The 16516-nt window shown below is 43.9% G+C and overlaps 1 protein-coding gene across 7 annotated transcripts in view; it reads left to right on the plus strand.

The window, feature by feature from the left end:
- KANK1 (KN motif and ankyrin repeat domains 1) overlaps positions 1-16516 on the plus strand; it is a 123386-nt gene that overhangs the window by 92891 nt on the left and 13979 nt on the right. For 6 of the 7 annotated variants that reach the window (XM_083419460.1, XM_083419462.1, XM_083419461.1 and 3 more), the window contains 4 exons: positions 6202-8856; positions 12163-12378; positions 13812-13914; positions 15467-15691. In XM_083419460.1, coding sequence (XP_083275586.1) covers positions 6202-8856; positions 12163-12378; positions 13812-13914; positions 15467-15691 — 3199 coding nt within the window. Of the gene's footprint in view, positions 1-5241; positions 5343-6201; positions 8857-12162; positions 12379-13811; positions 13915-15466; positions 15692-16516 lie in introns of those variants that run through there. The other variant, XM_083419464.1, reaches the window with a different exon arrangement.

The following is a 16516-nucleotide window of genomic DNA, read 5'->3' on the forward strand; positions in this document are numbered from 1 at the left end:
TACAATTTAAGGTAAATTTAGAAACGGCAAGATCTCTCATCTACTTAAAACTAAAAATCAAAAACCCAAATTACATCCTACCCCAAAGTTCTACAGAATAAATATATGAGAAATCTCCATACACTACAGGGGGGAACCAACCTTTAATGACATCTCACTTAATCTTTATCACGAGTACTTTTTGGACTTTTTTGCAAATATCTCAGAGAACAATTTTACATATTAGGAACTGAGAGGAGCCCTGTCAGAGCTTCAGAATCTATTCCTCTCTCCCTCCCTCCATCCCATAATGTTGGTATACTGCTTATTATGCCTGCATTCAGCACAACTCTTTGCTCTCAGTACCTGCGTTCACAGTTTCAGCACTTGAAATCTCTGAGCCCATGTTTGCATCCTTCCAAGAAAATAACAAGTGCAGCTAATCCTAATATGGTAGAAGCTAAAAATAACCCTTTAAGTAGGAGAGAAAGAGGCCGTTTTATGGTCTTTTAAGTGCTTAAGCAAAGCAAAGCAAACAGTGAAATAGAACTTGACAATCATTGCACCAAAATTGCTCCAGGTCAGGAGAAGTTGCCAGCAGTTCAAGCATAAAGGAAGGTTGTTCGATAACCTAAAATACTTTGCCAAAGAAATTCTCTTCTGGACCTGGGAAGAAAAGTGCCCAGGAGTCCCAGAACTGGAATAATATTGCAGGAGTATCTGCTTTTTGTATAGCATATGCAACGGAGTTATAAATTGTATAAATTTAAAATTAATTTTTAAATTTTAAATTTGCCAATCTTAATGATACAATATGGTTCTTTCCTTAAAATTAGATCTTTTGAAATGTAATCTTTTGAGTGTCTGGAGGCGGTTGGAGGATGGATGGCGACTAACAGATTGAGGTTGAATCCTGACAAGACAGAAGCAGTTTTTTGGGGACAGGAGGCAGGCAGGTGTGGAGGATTCCCTGGTCCTGAATGGAGTAACTGTGCCCCTGAAGGACCAGGTGCGCAGCCTGGGAGTCATTTTGGACTCACAGCTGTCCATGGAGGCACAGGTCAAATCTGTGTCCAGGGCAGCTGTTTACCAACTCCATCTGGTACGCAGGCTGAGACCCTACCTGCCTGTGGACTGTCTCGCCATAGTGGTGCATGCTCTGGTTATCTCTCGCTTGGACTACTACTGGTGATCCAGAAACTACAATTAATCCAGAATGTGGCAGCTAGACTGGTGACTGGGAGCAGCCGCCGAGACCATATAACACTGGTCTTAAAAGACCTACACTGGCTCCCAGCACGTTTCCGAGCACAATTCAAAGTGTTGGTGCTGACCTTGAAAGCCCTAAACGGCCTCGGTCCAATATACCTGAAGGAGCGTCTCCACCTCCATCGTTCTGCCCGGACACTGAGGTCCAGCGCCGAGGGCCTTCTGGCAGTTCCCTCCTGTGAGAAGCCAAGTTACAGGGAACCAGGCAGAGGGCCTTCTCGGTGGTGGTGCCCACCCTGTGGAACGCCCTCCCACCAGATGTCAAAGAGAAAAATAACTACTAAACTTTTAGAAGACATCTAAAGGCAGCTCTGTTTAGGGAAGCTTTTAATGTTTAATAGGTTATTGTATTTTAGTGTTTTGTTGGAAGCCGCCCAGAATAGCTGGGGGGACCCAGCCAGATGGGCGGGGTATAAATAATAATTATTATTAACCGTGATTATCCCCCTCTAGCAGTTGACATTACATTACTTGTGATCTGACATTGTGTGTCCCTTAAGAGACCAAAGCATTGGGGGAGCCCTCATGTCAAGATGACTTGATGGGCCCCCCCAAAGTGCTTTGATTTCTTCGTCACCTTTGATGGAAAAGCATGCACTTAAGAGCTAGTTTGGAGCCCCCAGGTGTGTCTCCATTAATTAAAAGCAGGGCTTCTTACGAAAGGAAGCCATTTGGAAAGAAACGAACTCTTTTCTGTGTCTCTTCTGGTCCCCTCCATGCCCGCAGGGTTTGCATTGGTGGACATTGACACTCGACAGTCCCACGAGGCATAATTTTGCAAGGTGCCTTGGGGACATTGTCCTCTAGCCAAGCCAGCTAGCCAAGGCCAGAGTCCAAACCTCTCTAGCTTTGTCAAGTAACTGCCGGATGCCAGGGGACCGCCATCGGAACAGGGGAGGGAGGCAGGGACACCGTTGAGATACAGGGAGCCTCCGAAACTCCTGAGGAGCAGTTCCTCTTCCAGCGGTGGGAAAAGCCACACCTCCAGTGGAGAAGAGAGGGAAGGGGCCAGCCAAACGAGGAAAGGGCTCAAGGGGGCTGCTGAGAGCAACAGCGCCTCACCTAGCCAGGCTGGCCAGGAGGGACGCACGCCACTTCTGTCGCCCAGCTTGCACAGAGAGGTGAAACGCAAGGAGGTGGAGGTTTGGGGTGTCAAAGTTCTTACGTTGGGGGAGAAGCCAGAAGGGGCCGCTCCCGAATTCTGCAAGTGACTAAGACGGCCATGAACTTTGTGGATCTGCACTGTAAATAGTTTGCACAATAAAACCTGTAAAAGACAGGTCAGAGTCCTGCCTGGTTACTCACGAGTAACCACCACCTGCTATCTTCTTGTGGGCAATCCTTGAGCACCGCGGTGGTGGGCAACAAGCCTGAGGGTGGAGGCAATCGTATTAAGTGGCAACCCAGCCCGGGGAGCATATATTTTTAATACTGAGCAAATGACTTGAGTTCAAATTCTTAGCTCCTCCGTAACATCTTTAAGGGGTGGATTTGGAAGGATGAGGTGGTGATTCTGGTGGTTATTTTCTGTTAATACGCTTTCATCACAGGGCCTTCTTGGTGGTGGCTCCTTCCCTGTGGAACACCCTCCCAGGAAATAAACAACTATCTTACTTTAGAAAACATCTGAAGATGACCCTGTTTAGGGAAGTTTTTAATGTTTGATATTTTATCATGTTTTTAATATTTTGTTGGGAGCTGTCCAGAGTGACAGGGGAAACCCAGCCAGATAGGCGGGGTAATAATAATAATGATGATGATGATGATGATGATGATGTCATCCTTCACCCACCCCTTGTGAGGCCACAGCTTCTCCACAGCTAGTATGGTAGGAAGGAGCTGATGGCCTTGTATCCAGAGACTGACAAAAACCTGGAAGCAGATGAAGTTGCTTTGGGAAGATTTTCTGGGTGTGCGGTAAAGGTCCCGGTTACTGGCCAGAATGCAGTTTTGCTGGTTAGACCAACAAAGAAACAGCTGGTTGGGCAACTGTTTGGCCCTCTGCAAAATGCAAATAAATTTATTTGCGTAAGCTGGCCTAGGCGGCTTTGCTGTACTGTGATATTCACGAAACATTTCCGCTTTTATAGAAACATTATTGTGTTTTATCTCATAGGTCACAGGTGATCATGTCTAGATGTATTAATCCCCCCCCCCATACTTCTGCACACCTGTGTGTTCCCCTCTGCGTACCAATCCCTCTCTCATTTTTATCAGCCAGTCCCCCTTTGGGCTCCATTTTGGTTGACACTCACCACCTGACTTCCAATATTAGAAGGTGATTATTAGAGGGATATTTTGATTATGTATTTATTTGTGAGTATTCCCCCACCCCCACCCCACCCGCCTTTCTTAATGTTTTAAATTGTTCAAGTTGGGGTTTTTTTGCTGGTTGGGGGGGGGGGAGTCAATGAAATCAGGCTGTTATTTCTTACTTCTTTAGACACTGTGCTCTCAAAATTCCTGCTTGGCCCTTGTGCCTTACACAGAAACCGCTGCTTTAAAACCTGTCTTAAAAACAAACAGACAGACAAAAACAGCATTAAGGATATGTATGTGTTCCATGAGCTGCTATTGGCAAATACTCTTTCTACATGAGTATACACAGTGTGTGTGCCAGGGATGGGCAATATACACTGTTGTGCCACCTGTGGACATGTATGGAAACCCAGCATTATTTTTATGCAGCTCTCTGCATATATTGTGTAGGAATTACTCTTCTTCTTCTTCTTCTTCTTCTTCTTCTTTGGCTCTTCCTCGTAGCCGAGTAAGATTGTCTTCCTTAAACACGGTTTTAACAATGAGTCCGTAAGTGACTGTGGAGGCCAATTCTGGATCCACACGTCCTTCCACAGTGGGGACATAGATTTCCGGGCAGTAGTTGATCACGGTGTGGATTTGCCAATCGTGCCTTCCTCTTAGCACATTTCTCCCTTTCGTCCTGAGTTTGAGTGTCTTCAGAGCCCATGACACCATTGGTGAAGGCTGTTCTCCCAACTAGAGCTCTCGCAGGCCAGTGTTTCCCAGTTGTTGTTGTTGTTGTTGTTGTTGTTTATACTACATTTTTTAAGATTTACCTTGAGAGAGTCTTTAAACCTCTTTTGTTGACCACCAGCATTACACTTTCCATTCATAAGTTGGGAATAGAATAGTTGCTTTGGAAGACAATAATCAGGCATCTGCACAACATGACTACTCCAACAAAGTTGATGTTGAGGAATCATTGCTTTGACACTGGTGATCTTTGCTTCTTCCAGGACACTGACCTTAGCTTGCCTGTCTTCCCAAGTGATGTGTATAATAATAATAATAATAATAATAATAATAATAATAATACCCTGCCTGTCTGGGTTTCCCCAGCCGCTCTGAGCAGCTTACAGCATATCTAAAAACATAATGAAAACATCAAGCATTAAAAACCTCCCTTTAACAGGGCTGCCTTCTAAAATTTGTGTATAAACTATCTTTCCCTACACACACAAACACACACAGGAGGAATGGCATATGATGCAGCCACTTTTGTGTCTTTTTTTAAGGATCATTGGTGTGCAGAGTAATTTTTGTTTTTTCAACAGCTCGCATTAAGATATCAAAGAATGGCTCATGTGTTTCATGATTTCAGAGGGCTTAGTATACATTTAGCTTCCTAAACATTATGAACGCAAACTATTTCTTAAGGAGAAGCTGAAAAAGCGCGACAACAGCAAAAGCTCAAATCTGAAGAAATGTTAAATGAAAAGAGTAGGACTTGTGAGCCTTTTTAAGAAGTGTCTGCTGCATAAAGAGAGAGAGATCTGTGCTGGAAAGGAGTAGAGAAATGAAAAGCTTCTCCCCCCCTTTCCAGATCTGAGCTGATGAACTCATTGGAAGAAGCTCAGCCTATGAAACGTTTGTGCTCTGTTTTGCTGTATTTATATAAATGCCGAGTACTTTTTCCCTTTAAGGGCTGAAGAATGAGAAAGTTGGGAGGCAGGGATTTCGCAGGCAAAATAGCTTGCGTGACGTACGGAGCCGCGATTGCAGGAAATAGAGCGAGGCCGGTTTAGACTTTGAACAGAAGCGTGGAGGGACAGAAAGAGAAACTTCAAGCTGATGTAAATGAAGGCTTTGCTCTGAAGTTCTTGCTGCATTTATGTGTTTGAGAGTGGGAAGCAGGTTGCAGAGCCACCCTAGGCATAAATATCCTTCCTGCAGAAGCTCAGCAGATCTGCTGCAGTTTTATTTAGATTGCTTTGGTGCGACATGCCTCTCCCGTGTCTCCAGGAAGCTGGGCTGTCCTGACATCTGAGCTGACAGTTTCTCTTTCATCTGAGATATTTTAGACTGCTCTGGAAATGGTCTGCCTGCATAGTTCTCAGTGTGTTGACTCTGCACCGTATAGGAATATAAAATAGGTTGCATGAACAATCAGAGATGAATGTGCTAGGGAGCTCCTCCTCCTTTCGACTATCTTGTTTTGAAATCCAAATAACTTTGTCTGTTTTTAGCATTTGTAAACCAAGAGAGGTTTGGGGGTTTTTTTGGGAAGTAGCCTTTAGGAAGAGCTCTGAGATGTATTGGATTCCCTTGCACAAGACTGCAGCATATCAAATAGTTGAACTTCACGTGGAAACTATACTGGGGATGTCGTAGAAATACAGAATTCCTTTTAAAGTATTGGTATTAACAGGGTCTTGCTGTTTCTTTTTTAAAAATACAGCTTTATGTAAAGCCTATGAGAAATGTACCCACCTGCTTTATGGTTTAAAATTCTTAAAAGGAAAATGTGTGCATGCTAAAAATTTAATCAAGAGACATGCAATAGATTTTCCAGTGTGGAACACTGATTCTGCTGTCTGAGTAGAGTGCTTATAACTTAGCAAATTATAGAGTGCTTATAATTTTCCAAAACAAACAAACAAACCCTTTTATGTAGGATTTTATGCTTAATGTGTGTGTGTTTCCTTCTTTTAGAAAAAGATGAAAATGCTCTGAATGGGGAGGATGACAGAAATCAGAAGGACCCCTATTTTGTGGAAACACCTTACGGTTACCAGCTTGATTTGGATTTTCTCAAGTATGTGGAAGATATACAGAAGGGAAATACTATTAAGAAACTGAACATCCAGAAAAAGCAGAAAGTGACGGCACCTTTTTCAGCCAGCAAAAACACTTCTGGCCAATACAGCGGATGGACATCCAATGAATCTCTGTCTTCATCCAACAGTGATGAAAACAAACATCCGTCTTCGCTCTTTGCAGCACGAAGCCCAGCAGCCGCTGCCCCGAGACCGTCCTTGTCCTTTGAAGCCTCTCCAAGCTTCCTAACTATCCCTGAAAGCAAACAGCTCCGGCCTCCTTCGCCACAGCTGCCTCGCCACAACCTCCGCGTTACCAAAACTCTCATGGAAACACGGAGGAGATTGGAGCAGGAGAAGATGGCAATGCAAGCAGTTCCAGGAGAATCTCGGAGGCCGAGGCTTTCCAGTTTTGGAGCCATGGGCTCCACAAGTTCCCTCCCTTCCTTTGTGGGGTCCAGCGGCCACAACCAGATGTCTCAGCAGTTTCAGAACGGATACCAGGGCAATGGGGAATATAATCTTTATCTTGCATCCTCTCTAGGGAGCTCCATCCGCCACAGCCCCTTGAGCTCAGGGATATCGACACCGGTGACTAACGTCAGCCCGGTGCACCTGCAACACATCAGGGAACAAATGGCCATTGCCCTCAAGCGCCTCAAGGAGCTTGAGGAGCAAGTCAAGACTATCCCTGTGCTCCAGGTGAAGATTTCAGTCTTGCAGGAGGAGAAAAGGCAGATGGTGGAGAAGCTCAAAAGCCAAAGGGTTGTCAACCAGAATGACGCGGGCCATTTCAGAAAGAGGTCTTATAGCGCAGGAAATGCGGAGCAATGGAAGCCCCTCTCTCCCGCCAGAGGGGGTGGCGAACTCTATATAGACTGTGAGGAAGACATGGGGAGCGTGGAACATAGCTCAGAGAGGGTGGAAGAGTTCAGGCAGTTGACGGCTGAAATGCAAGCCCTGGAGAAGAAGATCCAGGACAGCAGCTATGACGTTCCATCTAACCTGCGAGTGAACCGAGCGAGTGCAGCGAAAGAGAGCAGATCGGTTGCCGTGGGCACAGAGGAGAACATGAACGACGTTGTTGTGTACAACAGAGCTTTGATAAAGTGCAAGGATGTAGCAGTAGGAACAGAGCAGAAGACTAAAGATTCGAGCGTCGGGGTGACGGAGGGGATGCTTGGCTTACCTACAGAGGCCGAGAGGGAACTAGAGCTCCAGCATCAGACCATCGAAGCCCTCAAAGATAAAATCTACCGGCTGGAAGTTCAGCTGAGGGAGACGACTCACGACAGAGAGATGACCAAATTAAAGCATGAGCTCCAGGCAGCTGGATCCAGGAAAAAAATGGACAAGGCGCTGATGGCGCAGCCCCTTGTCTTCAGCAGAGCGGTGGAAGCAGTTGTACAAACAAAAGACCAAATGGTGGGAGGTCACGTGGATGTGGTTGATTCATGCGTGGGGAGCCATCTGCAGATGAGCAGCGTTGGAGTATTGTGCAGGCCTCAATCGCACAGTTCAGCTGCGGGCCCAGATGTGCCTATGAATTGGTGGATTGTGAAGGAGAGAAAAGAAATGTGCGATCGGTGCACCGGGAGCTCTCTTGAGATGTGCGACAAGGGTGTGGGCACGGAAAGGTCCGTCTGCGAAACGGGGGTCAATACGGAGGAATCCGTGGACAGATTAAGCCTGCGCAAGACGGAGCTGAAAATCAAGGAAGTTCGGTCCATAGGCTGCGGAGACTGTCCCGTCCAAACAGTCTGCCCAGCAAGCAAAGCCGTTTCCCGCAGTACCAACACGGAACCCGCTTGCAAGGCAGATACTGGAGTCATGGCGGTGCCTCGTACGGCGACCCAGGGAACCAACACAGTGTTAGAACAAGCTGACCAGTTCACCAACACGGATGTAGCTCCCTTGACGGATTCTGGCACCAACACTTTCCTGAGCACTTGCGATAAACAGACAAACACTGTGATTGTTGAGATGAGGACAGTCGCTATAGGAGATGGAAGGGTCAAGGATGTAAATACGGCGGCTAAAACTCGCTCCATTGGCGTGGGGACAGTGCTTTCTAGCACGGCCAGCTTTGACAAACCCTCCCTAACAAAGACCAAAGACTGTGGCGTGGGGCAGATCAGTATTAACGAGAACTATCTAGTGGGCCTGAAAATGAGAAATATTGCCTGTGGTCCTCCTCCGGTGTCTGTAGCGCCGCCCGGCACAAGAAGCATTGGCGTTGGAGATGACTCTGTTTCTGACTGGGGGAACCTTGGGCTGGACAGCCCGTTCTCTCAGCCTGAGATGAAGACCGGCTTGGATCATTACATCGAACGGGTCCAGAAGCTTGTTCAAGAGCAGCAGATGCTACTTGCTGAAAACTATTCTGAGTTAGCCGATGCTTTTGGAGAGCCCCACTCACAGATCGGCTCTATTAATTCTCAGCTCATCAGCACTCTGTCCTCCATCAACAGCGTCATGAAGTATGCAAGCACCGAGGAACTGCGCAACCTGGATATGTCGAAGCAGTGCGCGGAGAGAACTTCGGCAGCAGGTATGCTGGAGGGGGCTTTCTCGTTTGCTTAAAGGTTGCTGGTGCCTTAAAAGGAGGGGCACGAGTCGCTCTCACCAAACTGCTTATGTCATGACTTGCCTTTCCAGGACTGAAAGGATCGGGAAGGAGATGCCGGTCTTAGATTGCAGTGAATAGATAAAAGCGGTGTCAGTGCTTGAATACCTAAAATGCCTAAAAATACCCAGTGACTGGATAATCGTCTGTCCTGTTTCCTGGGAATTTAACCTTTATATAGTTCAAGATCTTAAGAGCTCAGACCCCTCTTAATGGCAGGAAGGGATTCTAAAATTACGGCCAGAGGTATTTTGTAGAGTAGAACAGCTATTACCACAGTTGTCTCATTTCTGTGAACATTTTGCAGACTAGGGACGTTTGCTCCCACTGCCTTTATACTTTTGATTCGTCATAACTAATTCTGTTTCTCAGTGCTGCTTACCTACAGATAAAGGCAGGTCTGTCATTACACTGCTTCCCCTGTCCTCTGTACTATGGGCAGATGTCCTAGGGATCCTGGCTATTATGCACACAATTATCTGTGCGACCTGTAATTATTAGTGTCTTAATGGGACGTGTCCAGATTTTGTACCTCCCTATGGTGGTCTGGTCTTTTTAAAGTGATTTCTCTGAACAGCCATCATACGCTGACCATTATCCCAGCCCTCCATTATTTAACAATGAATTTGCACCACTGCACCTAATCCCCTAGTCTTATGTTCTCTGTAAGGCCTGGGCCTTACAGCTTCAGGCTGCAGGTAGGGGCTCTCTTGGCTCAAATGCTCTTCCATTCAGAAAATCCCCATCACAGGTACAATCTTCTCTTTGTCCAATTTACAGGAATATTTTTTTAAAAAATAAAAGTTTTAAGTGGCTGTTTATGATAGATGTAGGTTTCCCACTTTAGAGAGAACTAGGTCCTTGACACTTGCATGAAATTAAGCCTTTATTTTAGCAGAAGCTAAACCTGCTGGGTGTTAGCCAACAAAGTTATACTCCAGGTAGATCCATTGAAATTAATGATCATGAGTGACACGAGGCTCATTGCTCTTGCTGGATCTACTCTTGAGTAATATAATAATATAATATAATATAATATAATATAATATAATATAATATAATATAATATAATATAATATAATATAATAATTTATAGTATAATTTAATTTGCTGACTTTTCCCACTGCTTTTGATTTTAAAAGCCCTTAACGGATTTGCAAAAGTGATAGGATACAAAGTAACTTTTAAAATTGGTGTGGGAAGTCACACAAGTTTCCACTATTGTTTTTAGTCAAGCGTGCCATACAGTGGCTTAATGGCTGTCGAGAGCTACATTGCTACTTGTTTTTTTAAAGAAAATATTTTCCACACAGACCTCAAGCTTAAAATATTTAGAGGCCTTAAAATGAATGGCAGCCCAGTCTCTTAATGCGTTAAGTCACAGTAGTTCCATGTGTCAGACCAAGTCTCATGCAGCCTTTGAGAGTTGGCCTTGTTTTGCAACAACAGTCCTGTATCTTTCAAAACGTTTCCCCCCTCTTTCCTTCTTGGAAGCAGTCACAATGGAAACATCTTGTTAAATATTTCCAGTTGTTTAACGTGTGTATAGGAGATGTACCAGGATAATAATAAGAAAAACAAAATCATCACGGTTTCCCAGAAGGAAAAGCACATTCTGAAAGACGCTGGATTTTACTGGGCCATTTCTTGGGGGTGAGGTAGAACAACACGGCAGAAGTCCATTCCAGCTTCTCCCAGCTGCCTACAGCATCTTCCAAGAAGAGCTCTTAAAACTTGGAATTTGTATCCTTCCACATTTCATTGGATGCATTTTGCTGTCATGAATCAGTCGGCTTTCAAAGCTTAGCTTTTAATGGTGTTCCACAAAGACTCCACGTTTATTGGAAGAAACTAGAAATAATTTATTCTCAATATGCTGAAGGGTCATTGTCTCTTAAAAAAAAAAGCTGTATTTTTTGCCTCGCTTTGTAAGCACTCTGAGTCATGGCTAATAAATGCTTTAAATAAAATAAATGAATACCCCACCCCCTATTTTGGCAACTACCTTGTTGCAGAATGTCCAAGAGCATCTTTTCCTCTGAAAGACAGAGGTGTGAGATATAGAAATAAGCAGCTTCATTTCCAGATGTTGGACTTAACCCATGGGAGGGACTGTTTATTATTAAGTTTTTGCTTTTTGCAGCGCCTTTTTATACAAGTAAAAACTGATGTCCTTGTATTCTGAAAAGTAAAATGGTAATTTTTTTAAAAAATTAAATAAGTCCAGTGAAATACCTTCAAATGTTATGTTTTCAAATTGTTTCACAGATAACATTTGAAGATTATTTCACTGGACTTACTTACAGGGAACCAGGCAGAGGGCCTTCTTGGTAGTGGCGCCCACCCTGTGGAATGCCCTCCCATCAGATGTCAAGGAGATAAAGAATTGCACAACTTTTAGAAGACATCTAAAGGCAGCCCTGTATTGGGAAGTCTTTAATGTTTGGTGTTTTATTATGTTTCAATATATGCTGTAAGCAGCCCAGAGTGGAAACCCAGCCAGATGGGCAGGGTAGAAATAATAAAATTATTATTACTACTACTGTGACCAGGATGCAAGAGAGGGGAGGTGTCTATTCCTGGCATCCAGTGAAATGTGAGCATGTTTAAGAAGTTGGTTTCAATGTAGAAGAGGCCAAGCGAGCACAAACAGGAGCAAACTGTTGTGCATTGTGGATACTTGAGGCATTTCCATATATAACAAAATACTAGAAATTGAGTAGAGTGGTACCTTGGTTCTCAAACTTAATCCATTCCAGAAGTCCTTTCCAAAACCAAGGCACGCTTTCCCATAGAAAGTAACGCAAAATGGATAAATCCGTTCCAGACTTTTAAAAACAACCCCCAAAACAGCAATTTAACATGAATTTTACTATCTAACGAGACCACTGATCCATAAAATAAAAGCAATAATCAATGTACTGCAGTCACACAATCAATCAGTAACTGAACTGGGTTCCACACAGTCACGAAAACAAAACAAAAAAGGAGCCACAAAAACGCAAAATAAATAGCAAAAACAGACAGACCTCAGCGTAACACTCAAAACGGAAGTGTGTCACTCAAAATGGAGCATGTTCGGCTTCCAAAAAAAGTTAGCAAACTGGAACACTTCCGGGTTTGCAGTGTTTGGGTTCCAAGTTGTTTGAGAACCAAGGGACCACTGTATAACAGAAACATTAAACCAGAAGCTTTCATGGTTCAGTAATCCACTCCTTTCTTTGCTAACAGCGGACAATTTGTTGCACGTTCCTCGTGGCCACCCTGGTAGTTCTCATTTAGTTTCAAGCTCCCAAGTGCTGAAACTGGGTCAGGAGATGGGGACAATAAGCAAGGAGAAGACCACCCTAGTGGGAGCAGGACCGGACCGGACAGCCTCGCCCTCCCAAGACAGCACCATGTCTCCAATTAATCTTACAGATGACCAGCTGGCCTCTGGGCTTTATGGTAATTTGTTTATTATTGCTTTATTTCTTTTTTGCTTTGTTGTTATTTGTGCTCTTGTTAGTTTGTAAATAAACATATCTGGCCATTATGGCTTCTTCGTGCACCACTCTCAAGTGGAACTCTTTTAGGGAAAATGTCATTAATTCAAGCAGGAGAAATGTAATTCATAATAGAATTATACCCTTGCTCCATGCCCATTTGGTTAGAGCATGATGCTGATAATGCAAAGTTTGGGGCAGCTGCATATTCCACAAAGCCCCTTACAACTCTACGATTCTATTGTTGCAGACAATAAAATATCTCAGCAACCCAAATATAATGACACCTGTCTCTTACAACACGAAGGAAATGTATACAGTTGTACCTTGGATCTCGAATGGCTTAGTTGCTGAACGTTTTGGTTCCCAAATGATGGAAAACTGGAAGTTGAGTGTTCCGGTTTCCGAACGTTTTTTGGGAAGCCGAACGTCCAATGGCACTTCCGATTGGCTGCAGGAGCTTCCTGCAGCCAATCAGAAGCCATGCTTTGGTTTCCAAACGTTTTGGAAGTTGAACGGACTTCCAAGGCTCGACTGTATTTCAAAGTAAGCTCTAAAAACACTTGTGTCTCATACTTCTAAATCCCTTTTGAATCCCCTTTTACATGTTTTCCGCCAGGCTTATGCAAACAGTTCAGAAAAAAAGTTTTAGGCAATAACTAGCTGGTGATCTGTTTCAATTTTTGTTTGGTTTTTGTTGTATTATAATTGTTTCAAACCGCTTTGCTTTCTTTTTATTTTTTTTATTTTTTGTGTGAAATTGCAGTATACAGATATTTTTTTATAAATAAATAATCCAAAGGCTGGGAAAGGAGGCAGCTGGGCATGGGGAAGAGAGGTCAGGGGAGGGCTAATTTCCAGTGCATTATTCATTGGGACCCAAATTTATGTGCTTATAACCACACAAGTGGGACATGGGTGGCGCTGTGGGTTAAACCACAGAGCCTAGGGCTTGCCGACTGGAAGGTCGGTGGTTCGAATCCCCGTGACGGGGTGAGCTCCCATTGCTGGGTCCCAGCTCCTGCCAAACTAGCAGTTCAAAAGCGCGTCAAGTGCAAGTAGATAAATAGGTACTACTCCGGTGGGAAGGTAAACGCTGTTTCCATGTGCTGCTCTGGTTTCGCCAGAAGCAGCTTAGTCATGCTGGCCACATGACCCAGAACCTGTACGCCTGCTCCCTTGGCCAATAAAGCGAGATGAGCACCGCAACCCCAGAGTCGTCTGCGACTGGACCTAACAGTCAGGGGTCCCTTTACCTTTTAACCACACCAGTACATCTTAAATCTGTAGGTGAACCGGAGCAGCTTGGCTTTAAGATCTGAAACAGCAGCACACATAGGGATGTGAAAGCTTTACTTAAATGAGTTCTTGTGGCTCTCTCTCTCTCTCTCCCAGTATGTGCAAATGAGGGCATGTTGAAGTCCATCATGAAGAAAAAGGATGGGAAAAAGGAAGAGAATGGGAAGAAGAACCTGCAGTTTGTCGGTATTAATGGAGGGTAAGGAATTCCAGGTCTGAAATAAGCTGATTCCTTTTCAAAGTCATAGAAGCAAAACTGACTACAGTCATACCTCGGAAGTCGAACAACGTTTCGGCTCCCAAATGCTGCAAACCCAGAAGTGAGTGTTCCGGTTTGCGAATGCTTTTTGGAACCCGAACATCCAACGTTGGTTCTGCAGCTTCCGATTGGCTACAGGAGCTTCCTGCAGCCAATCAGAAGTGGCGCCTTGGTTTCCAAACATTTTGGAAGTCAAATGGGCTTCTGAGGTACGACTGTAATGTCCATTATAAAAACAAAAGGAGACTTCACGATATGACAACCTAAGGATTAGCTTTCCGTGAAATAGTTCCGCTTTGTTTTGTGGGTTCCATGTGTTTCTCTGCTGTGTACAGTTTCCTTTGCATGCAAATCCCCGTTTTTCTAGCCCTCAAACAACGACATGCTTTCCACAACTAGCTTTTTATGATGTCGGGAATGAGAGCTGCCTAGAATGTGGCTGCACTTTGCTCCTTTTCCCCACTGCGACATTCGTGCCCCACACCCTTAGTTCAGGAAGAAGAATATCCTGTTCCATTTTAGCAATTCCACACCATTTCATAAGCCTTCTCTCTTTTTCCTTTTTAAAATAAAATAGTAAAATTCAACTCTTTCAAGGCTTTGTGCTTCTCCTCTTCAGGGGAGAGAAGTGGAGCGTGGATCTTGCATTGTGTACTTTAAGACATTAAAAAATATTATATTCTCTTGTAGCAAAACTTCTGTAATGTATTAAGCAGACAACGTAATATTGTGCTACTGATAGTAGATCACAGCTAGTGCAAACTTAAGGATGTGACAGGAGAGAAAATTCCTCTCATAGCCTTATACTAAAGTCTGCCGCCCAGCGAGTACCCACTCAGCGACCTCATATTTGGCCTGGTCACTTCCTGGTCTGCAGGGTTCTCATTGGCTAACACCTTTTACACTAAATGCCCATGAATTTTCCGGTTTTATGGTCTTTCAGATTAACTGAACACAGCTGTCAATTTGCCATGTGTCTAGTAGACTTGCCCACTTTCAGCCTGTCTTCCTTTTCATAAAAACAAATTGGATTTTCTGCAACGTTCCTGCCTTCTGACAAGACCAATTCACAAGAACAATTGGAAATGGCACTGTATACAAAACAGCTATTAACGCTGAAATGTTGTAATCTTCATGGGGTTACACGGTATTTGCATGAACCAGTCAGGTTTTTAGAAAGTTAGATTTGTTGTCGTACTGTAGTTTTGTTAGCATTGAGTAACGTCTGTTTGCCCCTACCATTCTGGTGCTTGATTTCTCCTCTACTAGACAGTGCTTTACTACAAATCTTCACTTTTGAACCTTTTGGAGAGAAGCCACCAGACTTTTCTGGACATAGTCTATTCCTCCTCCATAAATGTAATCTGTGAACAACTGGGATCTCGCAGCTACTTAAGTGAAATGAAATCAGCGACATTTTTAATAAGCTGCTTATTAAATGAAATGAATTTATACGCAGCATCGATAGACAACTGAATTTTGTCATGTGTAGGTATGAAACAACATCGAGTGACGATTCCAGTTCAGAAGAGAGTTCGTCATCTGAGTCAGATGATGAGTGTGTCGGGAACGAATATGCTCAAATTGAAGAGAATGGGAGTTTGCTTGCGGTGGAAGGACAGCAGGAGATAAACACTGGAGATGTTAAGTCTGCCAGGGTGGAAGAAATGGCGGAGGTTCAAGAGGCAGAGATGGAGAAAGTGGAAATCCGTGAGAGGTACCGTTGTCATTTACGCATTCTAAAATGTTATGTGTCTAGGGAAACTAGACCCCAATTCTGACCATTGGTAGTTGTCTACAGCCTAAGCTTTGGGGGCCAAGTTGAACGTAAGACTTACTTTCGGAACCCGGAAGCTAATTCCTGCTTTGTGTTTTGCTTAATATTCAGAGCAGCAGTCACTGCAATCTCTTTTTATATTTCTGAGGAATTTTCAAAGCATTATTTGAAGAGAGAGCCAGTGTGGTGTAGTGGTTAAGAGCGGTAGACTTGTAATCTGGTGAACTGGGTTCGCGTCTCCGCTCTTCCACATGCAGCTTGCTGGGTGACCTTGGGCCAGTCACACTTCTCTGAAGTCTCTCAGCCTCACTCACCTCACAGAGTGTTTGTTGTGGAGGAGGAAGGGAAAGGAGAATGTTAGCAGCTTTGAGACTCCTTAAGGGGAGTGAAAGGCTGGATATCAAATCCAAAATAATAATTTCACTTCTCTGTATTTTCAAGTTGCTGTATCTGGAATTTATACCAGTTGTACCTCTCTTATTTCCCCCTCCCCATATTGTAATTCCTCCTTCTGAAGTCTGGATATGTCTACTAATCTTTCTAGACTGAGAAATATGCTGAGTGTGGTCTATTAAACCCAAACTCTATGAATGTTAAGTTGCTGTCCCACAATTTGTTTGCACCTCTAATAAATAGGATTCGAACACACGCTGTGCTTTGCATTGTAGGCAGTACTGTATGTGTTTTTATTATTTCTTACATAATGAATAAACTTAAGCGAGAAATATGGTTTGCAAATGAGAGCCAAAATGAAACACCCGTTGA

Source organism: Podarcis tiliguerta (genome assembly GCF_965153285.1).
Source record: "Podarcis tiliguerta genome assembly, chromosome: 17".
In the NCBI taxonomy this organism is placed as follows: Eukaryota; Metazoa; Chordata; class Lepidosauria; order Squamata; family Lacertidae; genus Podarcis; species Podarcis tiliguerta.